This window comes from Saimiri boliviensis, chromosome X (genome assembly GCF_048565385.1).
Source record: "Saimiri boliviensis isolate mSaiBol1 chromosome X, mSaiBol1.pri, whole genome shotgun sequence".
Taxonomy (NCBI): Eukaryota; Metazoa; Chordata; class Mammalia; order Primates; family Cebidae; genus Saimiri; species Saimiri boliviensis.
This window is the reverse complement of record NC_133470.1, coordinates 13,392,933-13,415,922: the sequence shown is the minus strand read 5'-3', so window position 1 is coordinate 13,415,922 and position 22,990 is coordinate 13,392,933. Positions and strand designations below refer to the sequence as shown.

At 43.6% G+C, this 22,990-nt stretch overlaps 1 protein-coding gene across 7 annotated transcripts in view; it reads left to right on the top strand.

The window, feature by feature from the left end:
• CTPS2 (CTP synthase 2) overlaps positions 1-22,990 on the top strand; it is a 229,871-nt gene that overhangs the window by 29,263 nt on the left and 177,618 nt on the right. For all 7 annotated transcript variants that reach the window (XM_074391693.1, XM_010336699.3, XM_010336700.3 and 4 more), the window contains 5 exons: positions 3,368-3,500; positions 9,308-9,396; positions 16,158-16,252; positions 18,472-18,534; positions 18,638-18,681. In XM_074391693.1, coding sequence (XP_074247794.1) covers positions 3,368-3,500; positions 9,308-9,396; positions 16,158-16,252; positions 18,472-18,534; positions 18,638-18,681 — 424 coding nt within the window. The remainder of the gene's footprint in view (positions 1-3,367; positions 3,501-9,307; positions 9,397-16,157; positions 16,253-18,471; positions 18,535-18,637; positions 18,682-22,990) is intronic.

Sequence of the window (22,990 nt, the reverse complement as noted above, 5' to 3'; positions counted from 1 at the left end):
TGTCCAGCCTGGTCTCAAACTCCTGACCTCAAGCAATCCACCTGCTTCAGCCTCCTAAAGTGTTGGGATTAAAGGCATGAGCCAGCATGCCCAGCCTTTGGCCTGCATCTTCACATCACCTTCTCACTTGTGTCTTCTTCCCTTCTCTTCTTTTGTAAGGATGCTTGTCATTGGATGTAAGACAGGCCTTAATCCAGGGTGATTTCATCTGAAGAGCCTCACTTATGTCTGCAAAGACCCTTTTCCCAAATGAGGTCACATGCACAAGTTTTTGGGGACAACTTTCTTTAGGGGGGGGCCACCGTTCAACTCACTACAGTCTTTTTAATTTTTGATTTTTGTGGGTACATAGTACACGTATATATTTATGGGGTACATGAGATATTTGGTACAGGCATATAATGCGTAATAATCACATCAGGGTAAATGGGATATCCATCACCTCAAGTCTTTATCCTTTCTTTGCAATACAAACAATCCAAGTATACTCTTTTATTTATTTAAGAATGCAGAATAAATTGTTGACAGTCTTCCAGCAAAGGAGATACTGTCATTGTTCATGGGTCCCTCTGTGTCACGTTGGTGGTAACGTTGTTAACTGTTGTGGAATGTGCATTCTTTAGCTTCAGTCCTCTCAGTACAGCCTGTAGAGAGGTGCAAGGAGGCAAACAGAGGCCAAAGGAACAGCCTCTGTCTTGAAGGCCCAGTGCTGCTCAGAGGCCAGGCGTCCCTGATTAAACAGGGAATAGCTTGCTTGGGACCCAAAGTCAAGGTGGGCACACTTCTCCACTTCCTCCTCTTCATCTCTCTTGAGAACTGCCTGTTGGGGGTGGCCCTGCAAAGAGGACTCCCTCTCTCCTTTCCCCTCCTGCAGCAGCTTGAAGTAGTATCAGATGCTTGCCTCACATTCAGTGATGGCTGATGGCTGGCTGAGTGCGGTGCATGAGGGAGACACTCGGTTGCTCTTGGAAGTACAGGTCTAAGGGTGAACGAGAGCTCCCTGGTAGGTGTGACTCAGTGGACTCACCTGTCCCACCTGCTGCCCAGTGACTCCTCCCCTGAGAAGACCAGCCGTGAATGAGTGGAAAGAGGAACCTGTGATACTGACTCCAGTGCTGCTTCTGCTTCCTTCTGGGGCCAGAGGTGATGTTGTCCCTTCTGTCTATGGAGGAGGGAGAAGGGGGTGAGGCCCAACCTGCTGTGCTCCAATGCGGCTGTGCCTGCCTCTAACATCATCTCTGCCACTTGGTGTACTGTCATCCTGCTTTCTGTTACCTGCATCCTTTTTCGTTTTATTTTATTTTATTTTTTGAGACTAAGTCTTACTCTATCACCCAGGCTGGAATGCAGTGGCATAATCTCCAGCCTCTGCCTCCTAAGTAGCTGGGATTACAGGTGGGTACCAACATGCCCAGCTCATAGAGATGGGGTTTTACCATGTTGGCCAGGCTGGTCTTGAACTCCTGACCTCGTGATCCACCCGCCTCAGCCTCCCAAAGTGCTGGGATTACAGGTGTGAGCCACCACGCTTGGCCTACCTGCATCCCTTTTTTTTGAGATGGAGTCTGGCTCTATCGCTCAGGCTGGAGCGCAGTGGCGCCATCTTGGCTCACAGCAACCTCTGCTTCCTGAGTTCAGGTGCTTCTCCTTACTCAGTCTCCTGAGTAGCTGGGACTACAGGCGTGCGCCACCATGCCAGGCTAATTTTTGTATTTTTAGTAGAGACGGGGTTTCACCATGTTGGCCAGGCTGGTCTTGAACTCCTGATCTCAAGTGATCTGCCTGCCTTGGCCTCCCAAAGTGTTGGGATTACAGGAGTGAGCCATTGTGCCCGGCCTGTTACCTACATACTTTATGGAGATGTGGTGTCAGGTACAGACAGCTATGGAACCTCCAGAGAGCAACATAAAAATAAAGTAGCGAGTTTAAGGGTTAGCAGTCTTGTCTCAGCTGTTTTAGTCACCTTTCTAGAAAGTTATCTTCCCTGTCAGTTTTGACTTCTTAGCTTCTTTGCATTTCTCCTGCATGTAGCCTGTTTGTGGTTAAGTTTCTCTTGTACACTCTGCAGATGTGTCTATGTGTATGTGTTTTCTGGTTACAAAGTCTCGCTCTGTGGCCCAGGATATAGGGCAGTGGCATGATCTCAGCTCACTGCAACCTCCACCTCCCAGGTTCAAGCAATTCTCCTGCCTCAGCCTCCTGAGTAGCTGGGACTACAGGTGTACGCCACCCTGCCTGGCTAAGTTTTGTATTTTTAGTAGAGATGAGGTTTCACCATGTTGGCCAGGCTAGTCTCGAACTCCTGACCTCAGGTGATCCACCTGCATCACCCTCTTAAAGTGCTGGGATTACAGGTATGAGCCACTGCGCCTGGCCACTCTTTGCAGATGTTAATATTGAAGATGGGTATTCGTCATCATGGTAACATTTTTCTAAGGTGTTTGGGGAAGGGTTTGCTTCAAAGCCCTAAAACATCTTCAGCTCCAAGATGACATTCCACGTACCTAAGACCAGACCAGATATTTTTCATGTTCTTTGAACAGATTTCCTGACAAAAGCAACACTAAAGATTGTGTCTCTAATGGTAAAATGTGATTGAGTGTCTTCTGTAGAATGGAATTTTTCTCATAAAAATGATCTAAATGGCTAGTAATGTTTTAAATTATTCTCTTAGCACTATTCTTCAGGCATGCCATGAATAACCAGACTCTTGTGGGCCAGCTGGGAATGTAACCATTTTAAATGTAGACACTTTGAATGTATTTTCTTACAGTGTCACCTTAAAAAGTTAATACTGGAATGTTTCCTATTGACAAGCAGAATGCATTTTCTTATACAATGTCACCTTATTAACTAATTTAAGAACAGCTCATGTTTATGACATTGGGATAGGTTTTTAATTTTTACTTTTAAGGTGTTTAACTTTTTCTTCGATGTGCTTGAATTTTTATCTGTACCTGCTTATGTAAGCCAACACTGGAATTTCTTTGTTTTTTGAGACAGTGTCTCACTCTGTCGCACAGGCTGGAGGGCAGTGGTGTGATCATAGCTCACTGCAGCCTCGAACTCCTGGGCTCAAGTGATCCTCCCACCTCAGCTTCCTGAATAGCTGGGACTATAGGCATGCACCACCACACCTGGTTAATTTTTGTATTTTTTGTAGAGACGGGGTCTCACTATGTTGCCCAGCCTGATCTCAAAGTCCTGGGCTTAAGTTATTCTCTTGCCTCAGCCTCCTGAGTAGCTGGGACGATAGCTGCTCCTAAGGCTTTCAGAAGTGCCTTGGAATAAGAGCAGCAGCTGCCATTGCTCTGTTTGTGATGTTCTGTTACCTGCATATAACCTTTGAGTTTGTTTTCCTTCCCAGGTATGAAAGGCTACAGAAAACATGCTCCATAGCCCTGGTTGGCAAATACACCAAGCTCAGAGATTGCTACGCCTCTGTGTTCAAAGCCCTGGAACACTCAGCCCTGGCCATCAACCACAAGCTGAATCTGATGGTAAGTCCTGGCCTGGTCCTTGGGCTCTCTCAGCAATTCATGCCAATAGCACATGTTCCAGAGAGGCAAGTTTTGTTAAAGGGTTCCTGAAATCACCTCCAGGACCTATGATTCCCCAGAAGAACTCAAAGGATTCAGCATATAGTTATACTCATAGCTAAGATTTATTACAGCCAGAGAATGCAAAGCAAAAATCAGCCAGGGGAAAATCGTGCAGGGTGAAGTCTGGGGGTAGCCAGGCGCAGGCTTCTAAGAGCCCTCCCCTGGTGAGTTGTGATAATGCATGCAAACTGCTATCTACTAAGGAAGCTCATTGAAGACTTGGAGCCCAGGGTTTTTATTGGCGGCTGGCACATAGATACCCTCTGCTTAGCATGTCCCAAAATGTGAGCCTCCCAGAAGGAAAGCATGCTTAGCAGAAACCATGTTGTCTGTACAGACACTTTCAGCACAGTGAGCCTCTTCTATTAGTTCTTGGAATGATGGGAACCCTCCCAAAATCAGAGTTTCCAGAAGCTAGCCAAGGCCCGCTCTTGTAGCAGGCCTTTCCAAGGGCAGCAGCCAGGCTTACAGTGTAAACTCTTTTCTTTTTTGAAAGGGAGTCTTCCTCTCCCACCCAGGCTAGAGTGCAATGGCACCATCATGGCCCGCTGCAACCTCTGTCTTCACCATTCAAGCAACTCTTGTGCCTCAGCCTCCCGAATATCTGGGATTACAGGCTCCCATCACCATGCCCAGCTAATTTTTGTATTTTTTTTTTTCTTTTTTTTGAGACAGAGTTTCGCTCTTGTTACCCAGGCTGGAGTGCAATGGCGCGATCTCGGCTCACCGCAACCTCCGCCTCCTGGGTTCAGGCAATTCTCCTGCCTCAGCTTCCTGAGTAGCTGGGATTATAGGCACGCGCCACCATGCCCAGCTAATTTTTTGTATTTTTCGTAGAGACGGGGTTTCACCATGTTGACCAGGATGGTCTCGATCTCTCAACCTCGTGATCTACCCGCCTCGGCCTCCCAAAGTGCTGGGATTACAGGCTTGAGCCACTGCGCCCGGCCTAATTTTTGTATTTTTAATAGAGATGGGGTTTCACCATGTTGGCCAGGCTGGTCTCGAACTCCTGACTTCAGGTGATCTGCTACACTTGGCCTCTCAAATTTCTGGGATTACTGGCATGAGCCACTGCACCTGGCCTGTGGAAACTGTTTTCTACATGTAGGTTTAAGGCACATTTCTGAAATTAGGCTTTGCATATCCATATGAATGAGCATACTTGTCATGCTCCTTTAAATACATTGTAATTGCCTAACAAGAAAATAATAGAGGCCGGGCGAGGTGGCTCACGCCTGTAATCCCAGCACTTTGGGAGGCCAAGGCGAGTGGATCACGAGGTCAAGAGATCGAGACCATTCTGGTCAACATGGTGAAACCCCGTCTCTACTAAAAATACAAAAATTAGCTGAGCGTGGTGGTGCACGCCTGTAGTCCCAGCTACTCGGGAGGCTGAGGCAGGAGAATTGCTTGAACCCGGGAGGCGGAGGTTGTGGTGAGCCGAGATCGTGCCATTGCACTCCAGCCTGGGTAACAAGAGTGAAACTCCGTCTCAAAAAAAAAAAAAAAAAGGAAAAGAATAGAACATTTTTTTCCTGTTAGCATTGGAACAGAATCTAGATTTTTAAAATACTATATTCCCCTTTTAACTTGGAAGAATGATATCTAGCAAACAGTGATTATTTGTTTTGAAAACTCAGTATTGTAGGATAACAGACGTGTAGTTATCTTATGTAGCTTGAGTATATTCTTCCATATAAGAATGGAAGTGGTACATGTTTGGAGTAAAACATTTAAACAAAGCATAAGCCAGGCGAAGTAGCTCATGCCTGTAATCCCAGCCCTTTAGGGGGCTGAGGCAGGTGGATTGCTTGAGCCCAGGAGTTGAAGACCAGCCTGGGCAACAATGGGAGACCTCATCTCTACAAAAAATTAAAAAAGTTAGCCAGGCGTGGTGGCATGCACCTGTAGTCTCAGCTAATTGAGAGGCTGAGGCAGAAAGATCACTTGAGCCAGGAGTTTGATACTGCAGTGAGCTATAATTGCACCACTGCACTCCAGCCTGGATGACAGATTGAGATCCTGTCTCCGAAAACCAAAACAAAACAAAATAAACAAAACATAAATGTAAAATGCAGAAAGCAGATTTCTGTTCCCTGAAATCCCACTTGTTACCAGTTGGATACGTATATTTATAAATCGATTTCACATTTGTATTTAATGATATTCAATATGGGTATATCGTGGTTTAAGCAAGCCTCATCATCTTGACTTAAATAGCAAAAACTTTGTATAATGAGTAAAAAGGTCCATTTATATGTTAAAGAAATTTAATGACAGGCCGGGCGCGGTGGCTCACGCCTGTAATCCCAGCACTTTGGGAGGCTGAGGCGGGTGGATCACAAGGTCAAGAGATCGAGACCATCCTGGTCAACATGGTGAAACCCCGTCTCTACTAAAAATACAAAACATTAGCTGGGCATGGTGGCGCGTGCCTGTAATCCCAGCTACTCAGGAGGCTGAGGCAGGAGAATTGCCTGAACCCAGGAGGCGGAGGTTGCGGTGAGCCGAGATCGCGCCATTGCACTCCAGCCTGGGTAACAAGAGTGAAACTCCGTCTCAAAAAAAAAAAAAAAAAAAAAAAAAAAAGAAATTTAATGACTTCTACTTTGACACTGGCTTAGGACCTAGCTGCCTTTTCTCACTCCTCTTTTTAGCCTCCTTCTTTCCTAATTACTTTTTAAAATTTTTATTGTATTTTATTATTATTTTTAATTTTTATAGAGACCGGGTCTTGCTCTGTTGCCCAGGCTGGGCTCGAGCTCAAGCAATTCCTCCCGCCTTAGCCTCCTAAAGTGCTAGGATTGCAGGCATGAGCCACCACGCCTGGCCCCTAATCTCTTTTTATTTTTGGCTTTCTAAGGAGTAGTTGACTTCCCCTTCCTTCCACTCCTCCAAGTCACCTGCCCTGTTATATAAAAAAAGAAAACGACAATGGAAAAATTGCCATGACATATACATTTTATAAAGCCTTTAAAAATTTGTATCTTAAGGTTTATTTGGATAGTTGAGACAGAGAGTCCTGCTCTGTCGCCAGGCGCCAGGTTGGAGTACAGTGGTGCAATCTCAGCTCACTGCAACCTCCACCTCCCGCGTTCAAGCAATTCTCCTGCCTCAGCCTCCCGAGTAGCTGGGACTACAGGCGCGCGCCACCACGCCCAGCTAATTTTTGTATTTTTTAAGTAGAGACGGGGTTTCACCATGTTGACCAGGATGGTCTCCATCTCTTGACCTCGTGATCCACCCGCTTCGGCCTCCCAAAGTGCTGGGATTACAGGCATGAGCCAACACACCCGGCCTGGATAGTATTTTTTTTTTTTTTGAGACAGGGTCTCGCTCTATCTCCCAGGGTGGAATACAGTGGTGCAGTCTTGGCTCACTGCAACCTCCACCTCCTGGGTTCAAGCAATTCTTGTGTCTTAGCCTCCTGAGTAGCTGGGATTACAGGTGCCCGCCACCACACCTAATTTTTGTATTTTTAGTAGAGACAGGGTTTCGCCATGTTGGCCAGGCTGGTGTTGAACACCTGGCCTTAAGTGATCCGCCTACCTTGGCCTCCCAAAGTGCTGGGATTATAGATGTGAACCACCACGCTTGGCCAGGATAGTCATTTTTACAGAAGAAATAGAAAACTGATATAGATAGAGAGGGACTGTTACATATATTGGAATTTGTACACGTGATGATTCATTGACATTAGCTTCTCCTAAGTACTGCTAGAATCGTGGCCTTGTCATCTTCCAAGTTTGGGCTGCATCTGTCTAACTCTCCTGGTTTGCTACAGTGGCTTCCTGGCTGGTTTCCAGCTGCCAGTCTTTCCTGCCTTTGTCATACTCTACCAGAGTGTTCTTTGTAAAATCTCTCTCTGTTCCTGTCATCCCTTTACTTAAGGTCTTTCAGTGGTGTCTCAGTCTGTTCAGGCTGCTGTAACAAAGTACCATAGACCAGGTAGATTACCAACAACTGCCATTTCTCTCTCACAGTTCTGGAGGCTGGAAGTCCAAGATCAGGGTGCCAGCGTGTGGCCAGGTTCTTGTGAGGGCCCTCTTCTGGGTGCAGACGACCAACCTCTGGTTATATCCCCATGTGGTAGAAGGGGTGAGGGAGGTCTTTGGGGTCTCTTTTATAGGGGCACTCACCTTATTCTTATGTGCTCTGCCCTCTTAACCTAAATCATCTCCCAAAGACCCCACCTCATAATACCATTCCTTTGGGAGTTGGGATTTCAACATAGGAATTTTACGGGAACCGCAGACATTCAACCCATTGCAAGTGGCTTCAAGTTTAAGCTTTGTGTCATGGCTTCTCAGACTTGTCCCTTGCCTTCCTTCAACTAATCAGGTTTGTCCTCTTGCTGGGTGGGGCTTTTTTTGAGGGTCTCACAGTCACCACTTTATCTTTTTCCTCTGAGGTTTATATAAGCGGTTCCTTTGCTGGAGGGCCCTTTTTATTTTTATTAAATAAAAATAAATAAATTTATTTTTCATTTTTTGAAGACAGAGTCTCGCTCTGTTGCCCAGCCTTGAGTGCAGTGGTGAGGTCTTGGTTCACTGCAAACTCCGCCTCCTGGGTTCATGCGATTCTCCTGCCTCAGCCTCCTGAGTAGCTGAGATTTCAGGTGTGCGCCACCATGCCTAGCTAATTTTGTAGTTTTAGTAGAGATGGGGTTTCGCCATGTTGTTCAGGCTGGTCTCAAATTTCTAACCTCAGGTGATCCGCCCGCCTGGGCCTCCCAAACTGCTGGGATTACAGGTGTGAGCCACTGTGCCTGGCCTGCTGGAGATTTCATACCCTTTTCCCCTCTCTTTGTCTCCTGCATGCCCTCCCTGCTGCTTCTCATCACATACGTGCTCATCCTGCTTCTGCTCTCCTCTGGGCTGGCTTCTTGAACGTTACCTCCCCAGAGCTCTTCCTTGATGTCAATCCTTCCTGTCTTTCCTCCAGTGTCCAGTTCTAGTGACCTCCTAGTTGCTCTTTTTTTTTTTTTTTTTTTTGAGACACGGTCTTTTTTTTTTTTGAGACGGAGTTTTGCTCTTGTTACCCAGGCTGGAGTGCAATGGCGCGATCTCGGCTCACCGCAACCTCCGCCTCCCGGGTTCAGGCAATTCTCCTGCCTCAGCCTCCTGAGTAGCTGGGATTACAGGCACACACCACCATGCCCAGCTAATTTTTTGTATTTTTGGTAGAGACGGGGTTTCACCATGTTGACGAGGATGGTCTCGATCTCTCGACCTCGTGATCCACCCGCCTCGGCCTCCCAAAGTGCTGGGATTACAGGCGTGAGCCACCGCGCCCGGCCTGAGACACGGTCTTGCTCTGTCACCCGGGCTGGACTGCAGTATCATGATCGGGGATCATTGCAGCCTGGATCTCCCATGCTCAAAGGACCCTCCCGCCTCAGCTTCATGACAGACATGTGCCACCTGACGCAGTCGAGCCCTAGTTACTTCTGCATTGTTCTCTTCTTTGTCTGTCATAGCCATTATCACAGTATAGTGTGGATGCCTGTTTATCTGGTTTTGTAATCTTTCTGCACGATTATGAGAGGCACAAAACAGAGACTGTTTTTTTATGCCCAGTGCCCAGTACAATGTTTGCACATAAGTAATTATTGAATAATGTGTCATAGTATTAGATGGCTCTAGTATTTTTGAGTGTTTATTTTTCTTAAAAATTCCTTTAATCTGTTGGATGTTTTTTAGTACATAGACTCCATTGATCTGGAGGCGGTCACTGAAGCCGAGGACCCTGTGAGATACCATGAAGCTTGGCAGAAGCTATGCAAAGCTGAGTGAGTACCACGGCCCATGCACACCAGTTAGGACAGCGTTATTTTACTTTTTTTTTAGTAATGATTCAGTTTACCCTAATTGCTAATTTTCATACATTTTGAAAGGTAGTTTGGAATACTTGTGGTCTTCCCAGGTGGTTGTGCCGTGTTCATACTGCGTTGATTTTAAATGTGCCATGTTAATGCTGGTGGCATGTGCATAGAAATGGTTTTATTTGGGGAGGATGGGGATACTGTACTGGAGGGAAAGTGTGTTGATTCTCCTGAAAGATGCAGAGATGAATGTCACATATACAAAGTTAAAGTACAAGAATGACAGCCTTTCTCTCTCTCTTTTTAAAAAGTGAAATTAAGTTTATTAGGAAAGTAAAGGAATGAAAGAATGGCTACTCCATAGGCAGAGTGGCCCTGAGGGCCGCTCGTTGCCCACTTTTATGGTTATTTCTTGGTTATATGCTAAACAAGGGATGGATCATACATGCATCCCCCTTTTTAGACCACATAGGGTAACTTCCTAATGTTGCCATGGCATTTTTAAACTGTCATGGCGCTGGTGGGAGTGTAGCAGTGAGGATGACCAGAGGTCACTCTCATTGCCATCTTTGTTTTGGTGGGTTTTAGCTGTCTTCCTTACTGCAACCTGTTTTATCAGCAAAGTCTTTATGACCTGTATCTTTTGCTGACCTCCTATTTTATCCTGTGACTTAGAATGCCTAACCATCTGGGAATGCAGCCCAGTAGGTCTCAGCCTTATTCTACTCAGCCCCTATTAAAGATGGAGTTGCTCTGGTTCAACATTTCCCCTCTCCCTTTTATAAGAGAACCCTTAATACTAAGGATTGCAGAGGGACGAAGATCCAGCTTCTGTAACTTCTTCGTGTTGAATAGGGGCAATGACATTCCTGCCTAATTATCACAGTTTCTTGTATTGGGGTAGAGTCAGAAAGTGTCAGGTGGTGAGGGCCATTCACAACTCTGAGTTCTGACAAAAGGTGATATCTGGAAAGTTGATAAATGTTTAATTTAAGAAAACATTGAATAAACTTGTTCTGCATTCCTATACAAAGAGTACAACAGCAATATATTCCACAACAGTAAAGCAGAAAATTATCCCAAGTAAACTAAATTAGAAGGCTTTCCATGAACTGGGCAACTGTTGGAACCAAGCTGATATGTGGTTGCTAGCTGATTCCAATACATATCTAGAATTAGAATATTGATCCAAATTTTTACATTACCCATCCCTCTTGTTTTTTTCTGAGCTGCAGTCAGAGATCACTGATTGTTTCACAGGAATAAGCAAGGTCAGTCTAAATTGCAGAAAAAAACTTCACAAACAACCAATGAGATTAGAATCTATAATAGTAAGTATACCATAGTTCTTGAAACATAATTTTTTCTCCAGTTTCCTATTTTTACTAAAGACAAGTCATAATAAGAACGATTTGCTTTATTATACTTGGCCTGATTATTTGTATAAAGTGCAGCAAGGATAATGATTTTTCACATTGGCTTTTAAAATTGGCTTTGATGGAAACTTACTCTCTAAGGAATCTCAGATAAGACCATTTTTAAAGCCGAGCCCAGCCATACGTTTGTACCCTCAAATACCTATGAACTGGGTAAATTCCTCTCCTTTTGAGGTGCCAAGATAACTTGAGGCTCCTGGACCTGTCAGAAAGTGACATTCTTTAGTTACCACAGGTCAGAAACCCTGTACAGGGACTGTTTAGACAAGGTATGAGGCCAGTTTTCCCAAGGGGCTTGCTCATATTGGCTCTACAATTTAAGTTTGATTCTTTAAAGGAAAGCACACCATCCCAGTAAAAGCCTTGGTAATATAACCAGTTTCTCTCTCCAATTGTGTCCTGTTGCAAAAGAAAATAGATTCTTATTGCACTTATGCAAATAACTATATTGCCGTAAGTCAAGAGCACTCACAAATAGTTTCCAAATTCTGGACAAATGAGGTAGACAGAAACAAATATTTTCCAAATTTTGTTCATAGGAGTATACTGTACTCAATTGTTACAAGCTGTATATAGCTCAAAAGAAACGTTTTTTTTTTGACTCTGAAAAATAAAACAAAAAGGATCAGCAACATTTTAAGCAAAGTCAAAAAGATTAATTTTCTATTAGTTCATTCCATGTAGCTAACTCCTGTTCTGCCTGATAGTTATATACATTTCAGCTCTCCATGAGAATCCTGAAAGATTTTCCTCCAATCTGCTGTCACAGTCTCTAAAGTTATCAGAAACCTGCATTTAAGAACACCTGTTAGAGTTCTGTAGTTGATTATTAATTGCCTTCTAAAGATAACTAAAACAATACAATTGTCTGTGGATGACAAAATGTTTTAGGGCAGCCACTATTAAAGCCACAATTGACTAGGAATTTGTTACATCTGTGGCTTACAACAATTTTACATAACAATGGTAATTATTGGCCGGGCGCGGTGGCTCAAGCCTGTAATCCCAGCACTTTGGGAGGCCGAGGCGGGTGGATCACGAGGTCGAGAGATCGAGACCAACCTGGTCAACATGGTGAAACCCCGTCTCTACTAAAAATACAAAAAATTAGCTGGGCATGGAGGTGCGTGCCTATAATCCCAGCTACTCAGGAGGCTGAGGCAGGAGAATTGCCTGAACCCAGGAGGCGGAGGTTGCGGTGAGCTGAGATCGCGCCATTGCACTCCAGCCTGGGTAACAAGAGCGAAACTCCGTCTCAAAAAAAAAAAAATAAAAAAAAAATAAAAATAAAAACAATGGTAATTATTAATAACATACACTAAGTCATATTAGAATTATAGAAGTTTCTCATAATTTTGGAACACATACCAATAACACATTTATACAAATACAACCCAAAGAAAGCCAAACACCATTTCATATTTGACAGTGCTTTTTGTATGATTTTTATACCAAATAAGCCAAACATCCTCATTGCATTGGTGCATTAAATTGATGTCAAACCCAATTTTTAATAAAATATTATAGATAAATCTATCCAATTTTAATCAGTTTGACCATAAGGTAAGATTTTTACAAGCCTTCTATAATCCTTTACAAGTTTGTTTATTGATTGATTGATTGATTTTTTGAGACAGAGTCTCTTGCTCTCTTGCCCAGGCTGGAGTCCAATTTCACGATCTTGGCTCACTGCAATCTCCACCTCCTGGGTTTAAGTGATTCTCATTCCTCAGCTTCCTGAGTAGCTGGGATTACAGGCGTGTGCTGCCATACCTGGCTACTTTTTGTATTTTTAGTAGACATGTGGTTCATCATGTTGGCCAGGCTGATCTTAAACTCCTGACCTCAAGTGATCCGCCCACCTCAGCCTCCCAAAGTGCTGGGATTACAGGTATGAACCACCACGCCTGGCCCCTTTGCAAATTTTTGTTAAAGAGAAGATCAATGTTCTAAGAGAAACCTGTTGTGCTTTTATTTCAATGTTCAATTTACAGAAAACCTGAATACGCCTTTAACCTTAGCCAGTGTACACAGGCATACTTTCTTTTATAAGATTAATCCTTCACAAACCTACAACCTGCTCAAACTTTCAGCTTTATCCTATCTACCTTAAAACAATCCTTTAGCCTGGCATGGTGGCTCACTCCTGTAATCCCAGCACTTTGGGAGTCTGAGGCAGGTGGATCACCAGAATTTAGGAGTTTGAGACCAGCTTGACTAACATGGTGAAACCCCATCTCTACTAAAAATACAAAATTAGCTGGGTGTGGTGGTACATGCTTGTAATCCCAGCTACTTTGGAGGCTGAGGCAGGAGAATCGCTTGAACCTGGGAGGAGGAGGTTGCAGTGAGCTGAGATCCCGCCATTGCACTCCAGCCTGGGCAACAATAGTGAAACTTTGTCTAAAAAGCAAAAAAACAAAAAACAATCCTTTAACCTTTTAATCTATGCAAAAAAAATTCACGTTTCCATGCCTTCTTTTAATCTTTTACTAAAAACACATTTCACTTTCCTTATACAAATTGCATGTAAACTGTTTCTTCAGTAGTCTCAATTACGTGTTATACTGTTAACTCTTAGCAACTTTTACTTTTGGTGAAAAACCTGGTTAGTAAGCGATTTTAATTATGTATTAGGTATGGAGCCTAGAACACTAGATAAGGTCTAACTTTTTCCAGCATAGCTGGAGAGCATGGCTTTCAACATGTCCCCAGGCCTTATCTAGAATCTGATGTTCCAAAGTAGGTAAATTGAACAATTTTCAAAAGTCAAAGACGCAGTTTATGATGTAAAAGTATCAAAGAAACCTAATATCTGACCTGCATAATTTAGTCCAAATGTCTTTATTTTCCCAATAATCTTTAAAGCTGTTTTTATTACCCCCAAATTACTAAAGTTATGTGAACTAAAAGGCATTACAGTTTTTACTTTTCTGACAAAATATTTAATTTAAGCACTTTCTGTTTTTAAACCAATTAAAGCTCTTTTTTTTTTTTTTTTAACATCACACACACAACACATATAAATGCACAGACAGAAGAAGATCCAATAGTTGTAAGCACCCAAATATCCATAAGATAGGCTCATCCCCTAAGCTAGGCCTGAGTCCGGGCCACCATTGTGAATGGCAAAGACCAAGAGAAAGTACTGCCACGTGGTTACAAGGTCAAGCTCCCAAGGACATAAAGCAAGATGAGAGGGAACCCTTATGCAGTTTTTCTTCAAGGACCTGCAGCAAAGTTTGTTATTGCCCAGTTTGCTGGGGTGGCTTCAACAGCCTACAGGGGTCCTAGGCCCACATTCTATCCTAAGTTACCCCTCATTATGACAGCACAATACAGAAAGACACATAAAGCATATCAGATTCACTATAGCTTAAGAGTAGCCTCACAAATCCTTTTTCCGTTAATCAAAACTTTGCAGAGGAGATAAACAGTGATTTTTTTTTTACCGTTCATTCAACCGATTTGCACAGAGAGAGAAAGAGAGAGAGAGAGAGGCCAGAAGTCTGACTGGTAAGAAATTCTTACTGTTTTGTCAGTATGCTGGGCTTCTGGGTTCCCTTTCCTTGAGCCGCCCCAGGTGTCCAGCTGGCTGCACCACAGCCCTGGAGGCCAAGCTGCAACACAAAGGAAAATTATCTTTTTCTGTTCTAGCCAGAGCAAAATATGTGTGATAAAACATAAACATTAGCCACTCTGCCTAGCACCCAATATCACACTGGCAAGGCTCAAACTTGCCTCTGGTTGGGCGCTATCATTATTAATCTAACCTCCAACCAGGAGTTTCAACTTGTCTCTGGGCAAAAAACGGTCACCCTGAGCAACAGAAAAGATAAGAAAGGGAAAAGAGAGAGGGAGAAAAGCATTGCCTGAGGCACGGTGGGGAAGTCAAAGAGCTCAGGGAGGCCAGAGAAAGGTGCACCCAATGCAGTGACACTGAAAAGTTCAGGTGGCCACTTGTTGGGCGTGAAGTGATCTTTTCCAGCTGTCTCATCAGCTCTCAAGTTACCCCTTTTGGTCCTGTACATGCCTAGTTCTGTTACCCATAACTATCAGCAAAGAATGCAAGGCAGTTTAATCCAAAGAGAATAGCAGTTAGCATCCCATAGTGCCAAACCCATTCTTAGCAGAGAAGGACTTTACTGAGAGAGGCCTCTAACCTCCTAAATCTTAGGAAGGACTCTAAACCTCCTAAGTTGTGCCTCAAACTCAAGGTCAGTCAAGCATCTTTGCCTTTTATTGAAAGGAGCCTTTAACCCTCTCTGTCTTAGGAGAGACTCTTAACTCCCCTAAGTTGGGCCTCTAACCCAATCCCATCTTTTACCCAGGTATATGCACCCCACTTACCCAAACTCAGCCAATTGGTGCAGACAGATGATTTTCCTTTGGGTCTGGGGCCTCTTCGGCGTAGTCCCTTCCATGTTTTGCTAGAAAGCTGTTACCAGACCCCACCACATACCCAGAGTTAGCCTTTGGGTCAGGGGTTTTCTCAGTATTGTTCATTCTGTGGTCGCTAGAAAGATGTTACCAGAAAGGGATCCCAATCCAGACCCCAAGAGAGGGTTCTTGGATCTCACTCAAGAAGGCGTTCAGAGTGGGTCCACAGAGTAAAGTGAAAGCAAGTTTATTAGGAAAGTAAAGAAATAAAGAATAGCTGCTCCATAGACAGAGCAGCCCTTTCTTGATTATATTTTCTTTTCTACATGTCTTAGATTTTAGGTTTTATTTTTAATTGACGGAACTCTTGGGGGCAGCATTGCATCATGAGTTTAGAATGATCTTCCTGGGTTTTCTGTTGAACTGTTTCTGTTGTGTTTGCCTAGGTCTCTAAAGTGTTCTAGCCAAGAAATGTTCATTTGCCACTATTTAATTAGCATTTGAAATCTTAGGCTGATTTTTCCAATTTAACTCTTTCTGATGGCCTAAGAGAGATCTTAACATTTTTATAAGAGTGCTTTAAAAGAACCTTAACCTATTTTCATTGTTTCTTTTCCCAGTGGCATTCTTAATTGAATTGTTTCCCGGTTAGTATGCTCTGATGCCACAAAGACTTATCATAAAATATATATTAGGGTCAGTTGTGTGAAATTGTTACAACTTCTTCATAACATTGGGAAGATTTCAGAAAAAAAGTTCAGGGTGTGAAGTCATAGAATTGATTCTGAAAATAGAGCTTGAGCATAGTCATTAGTGATTACACCAAGCATTGCATGAATGGCTGAAAAACACTATTTTAAAAAATAAAAATAGTGAATAGTCAAGTTTACTCTCATTTTGTGTTGATTTCAGTGGTATTCTTGTGCCTGGAGGCTTCGGAGTCAGAGGAACACTGGGAAAACTGCAGGCAATTTCTTGGGCAAGGACAAAGAAGATTCCTTTTCTGGGTAAGACTCATGTTTATTGACCCTAATCATGAGTTTATTAGATTTTTGACAGCTAGGAGGGATAACACCAAAGGTTTGTTACCGTAAAGATGTGAACTCAGATTGGAAAGTTCAGGTGCCAAATAGTCTGCTGTAGATTCAGCAAACTATATTCTAAATTTGGCCCACAGCCTGTTTTTATAAATAAAGCTTTTTTGGAACACATCCACACCAGTTTGTTTACATATTGTCTATGGCTTCTTTTGTGGTCCAGTTTCAGAGTTTCAGACCCTATGGCCTGCAGAGGCTAGAATCTTTACTATCCAACCTTTTACAGAAAACATTTCTCACCCTAGGAAAACTTGCTGCTATTCTGGCTGGGTAGCAGAGGCTGGGAGAAGGTTCCATATGTAACCGGGCTTACCTTCTCCAATTCCCTCCTCAGTCTCCAGAGTAGCTGGGACTACAGGCACATACCATTGTGCCTGGCTAATTTTTGTGTGTGTTTGTGTGTGTGTTTTTTTCCGCAGAGATGGGGGTGTTGCTATGTTACCCAGGCTGGTCTCGAACTCCTGGGCTCAAGCAATCCACCCAATTCGAACTCCCAAAGTGCTGGGATTACAGGCTTGAGCCACCATGCCCGGCCGAGTTGAGCCTTTTTAATGCTTTTGTTCAAATTGTGAAGTGTGGCTTCTGTGCCAGGGAAACCAGAGGAAATGGGACCTTGATGTGGGAGAGGCAGCCCTGTAGCTGGGGATTCAGGCAGGAGGGGGACTGCAGAGAGGCTCTTTCCCACTGTGCAGTGGACAGCTGGGTGGGTTTATGAGCCGAGTGGATAGGCTTTTACTGCCAATAGACCATTTATTTCCCCCATTACCTGCTCTTTGATTAGCTTCTTAGACTGTCTCCTCTTAGGAACCATTTTCAAAATAGAAACCTGGAGTAGTTACCCAGATACCTTGTTTTGTTTTACTGGTCTAAGCTCATCGGGGCCATTGTTTTCTTTTGAAGTTTTTGTCTAAATGTGACTAATGTTCTTCAGATGATATTAATGGTATGGAATGGTCTGCAGGTCTTTAGCTTTCCCTCTAGCATAGCCTCTCTTTATGTCCCAGCCATATGGAACTTTCTGAAATCCCCTTCACCACCACACCGCCCCCCAGGACTCAGCTGTTTCCTGCTTATTGACTTTTGTTCTGGTGTCCCTGATATATTGATTGCTCCCTTCTTTGTTTCCTCTGTGTGCCTCTTATGTATCTATCAGAGGAGCATCTGGGATGCTCTTTGGCATTTGTTTAGTGGAGAGAATTGGCCGACTGCAGTGAACGTGGATGTGGCTCTGTGGCAACAGGCTTGGGCGACACACGTCCGCCTTCCTTTATCACCAAGCACTCTGTTTAGTCCCATCATGTGTCTCCTTCCCTACTGCCCACCATGCTCAGGGCCACTGTGGAGTCTCCAACCCCCGCACTGCTACCTTTCCTTACAGTGAAGGTTGTCCTGTGGGTTAGTAGCCTGACGTCCTGTAGGTGCTCACCCTCTGGCCAATCCTGTGTTTATGGTTGTGAAGTCACCATGAGAAAGAGTGGGAGATCTTAGCCCAGGAAACTCCCTCTGAGTTAGGGTGAAGGAATCAGGCACTGCAGCCCACTGAGATGCCTCGACTCAGGGACAAATCTAGAAGGTGGCAGATTTGTCCCATGGACCCCTCCCTCCCTCCCTCCATATGAGTCTCGCTCTTGTTGCCCAAGCTGGAGTGCAATAGTGCAATATCGGCTCACTGCAACCTCCGCCTCCTGGGATCAAGTGATTCTCCTACCTCAGCCTCCCAAGTAGCTGGGATTACAGGCACACGCCACCAAACCTGGCTAATTTTTATATTTTTAGTAGAGACGTGGTTTCACCATGTTGGCCAGGCTGGTCTCGAACTCCTGACCTAAGTAATCTGCCCACCTTGGCATCCCAAAGTGCCGAGATTACAGGCATGAGCCACTGCACTCAGTTGACTCTGCCCTTTTCTGACCTCGTGTTCCTTCTTTGTCAATTCTGGGCCTTAGGTGTCTTCTTGATAGTCTAAGCCCCTGCCCTGCTCTCTGTCGGGGATTGTTCTGAGGGGACAGCAGGGAGCAAAACAGGCAGAGTCTTGCTCTCTGGGAGTCTGCATTCTAGATGGGGGAATAGAAAATATGAACAAATACAAAGTGTGTTCATTTGCTTTGCATATGTGCTTTTTAAAATAGGAGTTTGTCTTGGGATGCAACTAGCAGTGATTGAGTTTGCAAGAAACTGCCTTAACTTGAAAGGTAAGTTTGAGATTTGTTAATGACCATTTATTTTAAAGAATTCTCTCTTCAAGTATTTTTCAGCACTATTGGTGAATTACTGAACTCTTTTCTTGATCTTCAGATGCTGATTCCACCGAATTTAGGCCAGATGCCCCAATTCCTCTGGTAAGTGGCTTGTTTTTTTCTGAGTCTGGTCATTGTCATTTGGGTCCTGGCTCTTGCCTAAATTCACAAAGGGCTATTGGCTGGGCATGGTGGCTCATGCCTGTAACCACAGCATTTTGGGAGGCCAAGTCGGGCAGATCATTTGAGGTCAGGAGATCGAGACTAGCTTGGCCAACGTGGTGAAACCCCATCTCTACTGAAAATACAAAAATTAGCTGGGTTTGTTGCTGGATGCCTGTAATCTGAGCTACTTGGGAGGCTAACGCAGGAGAATTGCTTGAACCCGAGAGGTGGAGGTTGCAGTGAGCTGAGATTGTGCCACTGCACTCCAGCCTGGGCAACAGAGTGAGACTCCCTCTTAAAAAAAACAAGTGTATGTGGGAGGCTATTATTATTTTTTCTTTACAACACCAGAACCTTTTAAATTATATTATTCTTACATTAAATTCCTTTGTTCTTGATAGTCCATCTTCTCAGCTGTGCCTTAAAGACGGTCACAGTCCTGGACCGATTTCTCTGTTGCAGCTTTCAAGCTTAATGTTTAGGAAAGGATTAAATCAGCTGTGACAACAATTTATAACATCTACTATAAATAAATGAGCTGTCCTATCTCCAGACTCATCGCCAGTCTGCCTATTTTCCACACTGGTGGTCATCTCTTTCTAAAACAAAAGTGACAGTGATTCTGCTGCCAGTCCTCATCTTCCATCAGTTTCTTTCCCTTGAAATATTCAGTCCAGGATTCTGGGCTGGGTCCCAAAGCCATTGCGCTCTGTCACCTGCTGCTTTGCTGATTCATCCCAAGGCATCCTGATTCCTCCCAGGCTTTGAGTTTTTTGCTTTTTTGTGTTTTTTTGAGGCAAGGTCTCTGTCACCCAGGCTGGAGTGCAGTGGCATGATCATGGCTCACTGCAGCCTAGACCTCCTGGGCTCAAACAATCTTCCCACTTCATTTTTAAAAAATTTTTTGTAGAGACGAGGTCTCACTATGTTGCCCAGGCTGCATGCCTTGAGTTTTATGTTTGGACAGTCTGAACTAGTTTTTCATATGCAGCCTGAGGTTCCCTATACCTGAGATGTCCCCCTGCCTAAAATCTCTCTTCTCCTGGAATCTCAATAAAACAAATGAAGAATTTAATTAACAACAATGACTCAGTTACCAACAACTTCCTATTCATCTGGGGAAACCTTTCCTGACCTCTTTGCTTTCCCTGCCTTTGCCTTCTGCCCGGTGCTACTGTGCTCACCACTAACAGAGCACGCTCTGCAGGGTGATGGTTGGCCTTCAGTCAGCCTGTTCGCCAACCGCCTGTGCACACCCAGTTGTGTCCCTGATGCTGGGCACCTACTTCTAATGGAGCTCGCACCTCAGAATCACAATTGGATTTTTAAATAGCTCTTTTGTGATATAATTGGTAGATCATAGAATGTAGCCATTTAAACTGTATAATCCAGCCAGATTCGATGGCTCACGCTTGTAATCCCAACAATTTGGGAGACCGAGGTGAGTGGATCACTTGAGATCAGGAGTTTGAGACTAGCTTGGCCAACAAGGTGAAACCCTGTCTCTACTAAAAACATAAAGAATTGCCCAGGTGTGGTGGTGCATGCCTGTAATCCCGGCTACTTGGGAGGCTGAGACAGGAGAATTGCTTGAACCTGGGAGTGAGCCAATATTGTGCCATTGCACTCCAGCCCTGGTCGACTAAGACTTTGTCTCAAACAAACAGAAAACTGTATAATCCAATGGTTTTTAGTGTATTCACAGATCTGTGCCACTCTCATTACAATAAATTTTGGGCCATTTTCATTACTACAAAAAGAAACCCCACACACTTTAGCTGACATGCCTATGCCTCCTATCCCCACCAGCCCCAGGAAACCATTAGTCTAGTTTCTGTCTTTATAGATTTGCCTATTTGAATCCTTTCATATAAATGGAATCATCCAATATGTAGCCTTTTGGGTCTGGTTGCTTCTACTTAAGATAATGTTTTCAAGGTCTGTCTATGTTGTAACATGTATCAGTAGTTTGTTTCTTTTTATTGCCAATTAATATTTCATTATATGGACATGCAACATTTTGTTGATCCATTGATGGACATTTGCATTGTTTCTACCTTTTGGCATTGTGAGTAATGCTGCTGTGAACATTCATGTGTAAGTTTTTTGTGTGGACGTATGTTTTCATTTCACCAGGAGTGGAATTGCTGGGTCATATGGTAATTCTGTGTTTAACCCTTTGAGGAACAGCCTGACTGTTTTCCAAAGTGGCTGCAACATTTTAATTTCCTGCCAACAATGTATGAGGGTCCTAATTTCTCCATATCCTTGTGAACATTTGTTATTTCTGTCTTTCTGATGATAGCCATCCTAGTGGATGTGAAGTGGTGTCTCATTGTGGCTTTGATTTGCAGTTGCCTGACGGCTGAGGATGTTGAGCATCTTTTCATGTGTTTATTGGCCACTTGTATGTCTTTTCTGGAGAAATGTCCATTCACATCCTTTGTCTGTTTTAAAATTTGGGTATTTGTATTTTTATTATTGAGTTGTAAGAGTTCTTTATATGTTCTAGATGTAAATTCCTTATCAAATATATAATCTGTGCTATCGACATTTGGGGACAGATCATTCTTTGTTGTGTGTGGGAGCTTCTGCCCACTAGATGCCAGTATCACCCCCCCACCCCTGCCCAATTGTGACACTAAAAGTACCTCCAGATATTGTTAAATATCTCTTGGGGGCAGGGGCAGAATCACTCTGGTTGAAAACCACTGATTTAGAGAAATCTAATCTATTTCTGTCCACTGTAGCCTGTTTGCTCATTTCCCTTATGGTAACCATTCATTCTTTTTTTCTCGGTTTATCTTTTTTTTTTTCTTCTCAGTTTATCTTTCCATTTAGATGTAAGTAAACCTGTATGTCTTTGTAATCCACTCCTCTTCTTAGGGAAATGGTAGCATACTCTGCACAGTTTTTTCCTGCGTTGCACTTTTCACTTAACGCTGTATGCTGGAGATCACCCCACAGAAGCACGTAGATGTATTCTTCAATTTTTTATAGCTTGTAATTCAAACCATAATGAACCATAACTTACCAGCCAGATGGTACTTTTAAGGCTTACGTTCAGAAGGCCTAATACCAGTGAAGGGTTCCTTATGAGTCTTTGATATAAACATATTTCCTGACTAATAGCTGAAATGGCTATGCCAGGAAAACTATGGATTTTCTTTTCTAAGATATACTTTGGGATAGGAAGTGATTTTACCAGTAGGTGCCACTGTTACATAGTGTTGGCAAGGTTAATTCTTTGATGACTGTTCTTTACTGGGAGTGTGTGTATGTGCATTAAAATAATTTTATAAACAGGGTAAAAAAGTTAAGTGCTGCAGAAAAGGTACAGAACGGCCTCTCCTTTGTCCCCACCTCACTTTAGTTCCCTTCCCCAGTGGCAACTACCTTGATCCATTTCTTTCTTTCTTTTTTATTTTTTTAAGAGATGGGCCATCTCACTATGTTGCCCAGGCTGGATATTGTCAGGTATGATCATAGCATACTATAGCCTCGAACTCCTGAGCTCAAGTTATTTTCCCACCTCAACTTCCCAAGTAGCTGGGACTACAGAGGCTTAGCTGATGCATCTCTTCAGTTACTTCAGAGATTTGTGTGTGTGTGTGTGTTTGTGTGTGTGTGTGTGTATACCCACTTAGCCACACACATAGGAATATATATTCCCTTTACAAAAAAATCTTGACTGGGTACAGTGTCTCATGCCTGTAATCCCTGCACTTTGGGAGGCTGAGTTGGGAGGACTGCTTGAGTCTAGGAGTTCGAGAGCAGCCTGGGCAACATAATGAGACTTTGCCTCTACAAAAAATAAATAAAATCAGCTGGGCATGATGGAATGCATCTATAGTCCTAGCTACTCGGGAGACTGAGGTGAAAGGATCAATTGAGCCTGGGGTTGAGCTGCAGTGAGCTGTGATTGTGCCACTGCACTTCAGCCTGGGCGATAGCGTGAGACCCTGTCTCAAAACAAAACCAAACAAAACAACTTTGTAGCATGCTCGAGACACTGTTCCTACCTTGCTTTATATGCTGATCACTCCACATCAATGTGCAGGGTTATCTTCCACGTGCTTGCCCTGCTGTATGCTATATTGCTGCATCCTTATTTATTTAACCAGTCTCATATTTAGTTTGTGTCCATTATTTTGCTGCTTTAAATCATGCTGCAAATTAGTATCCATGTACATATGTCCTTGCACCCACGCGTGAACACATCTGTGGGGATAAATTCCTAGAAGGG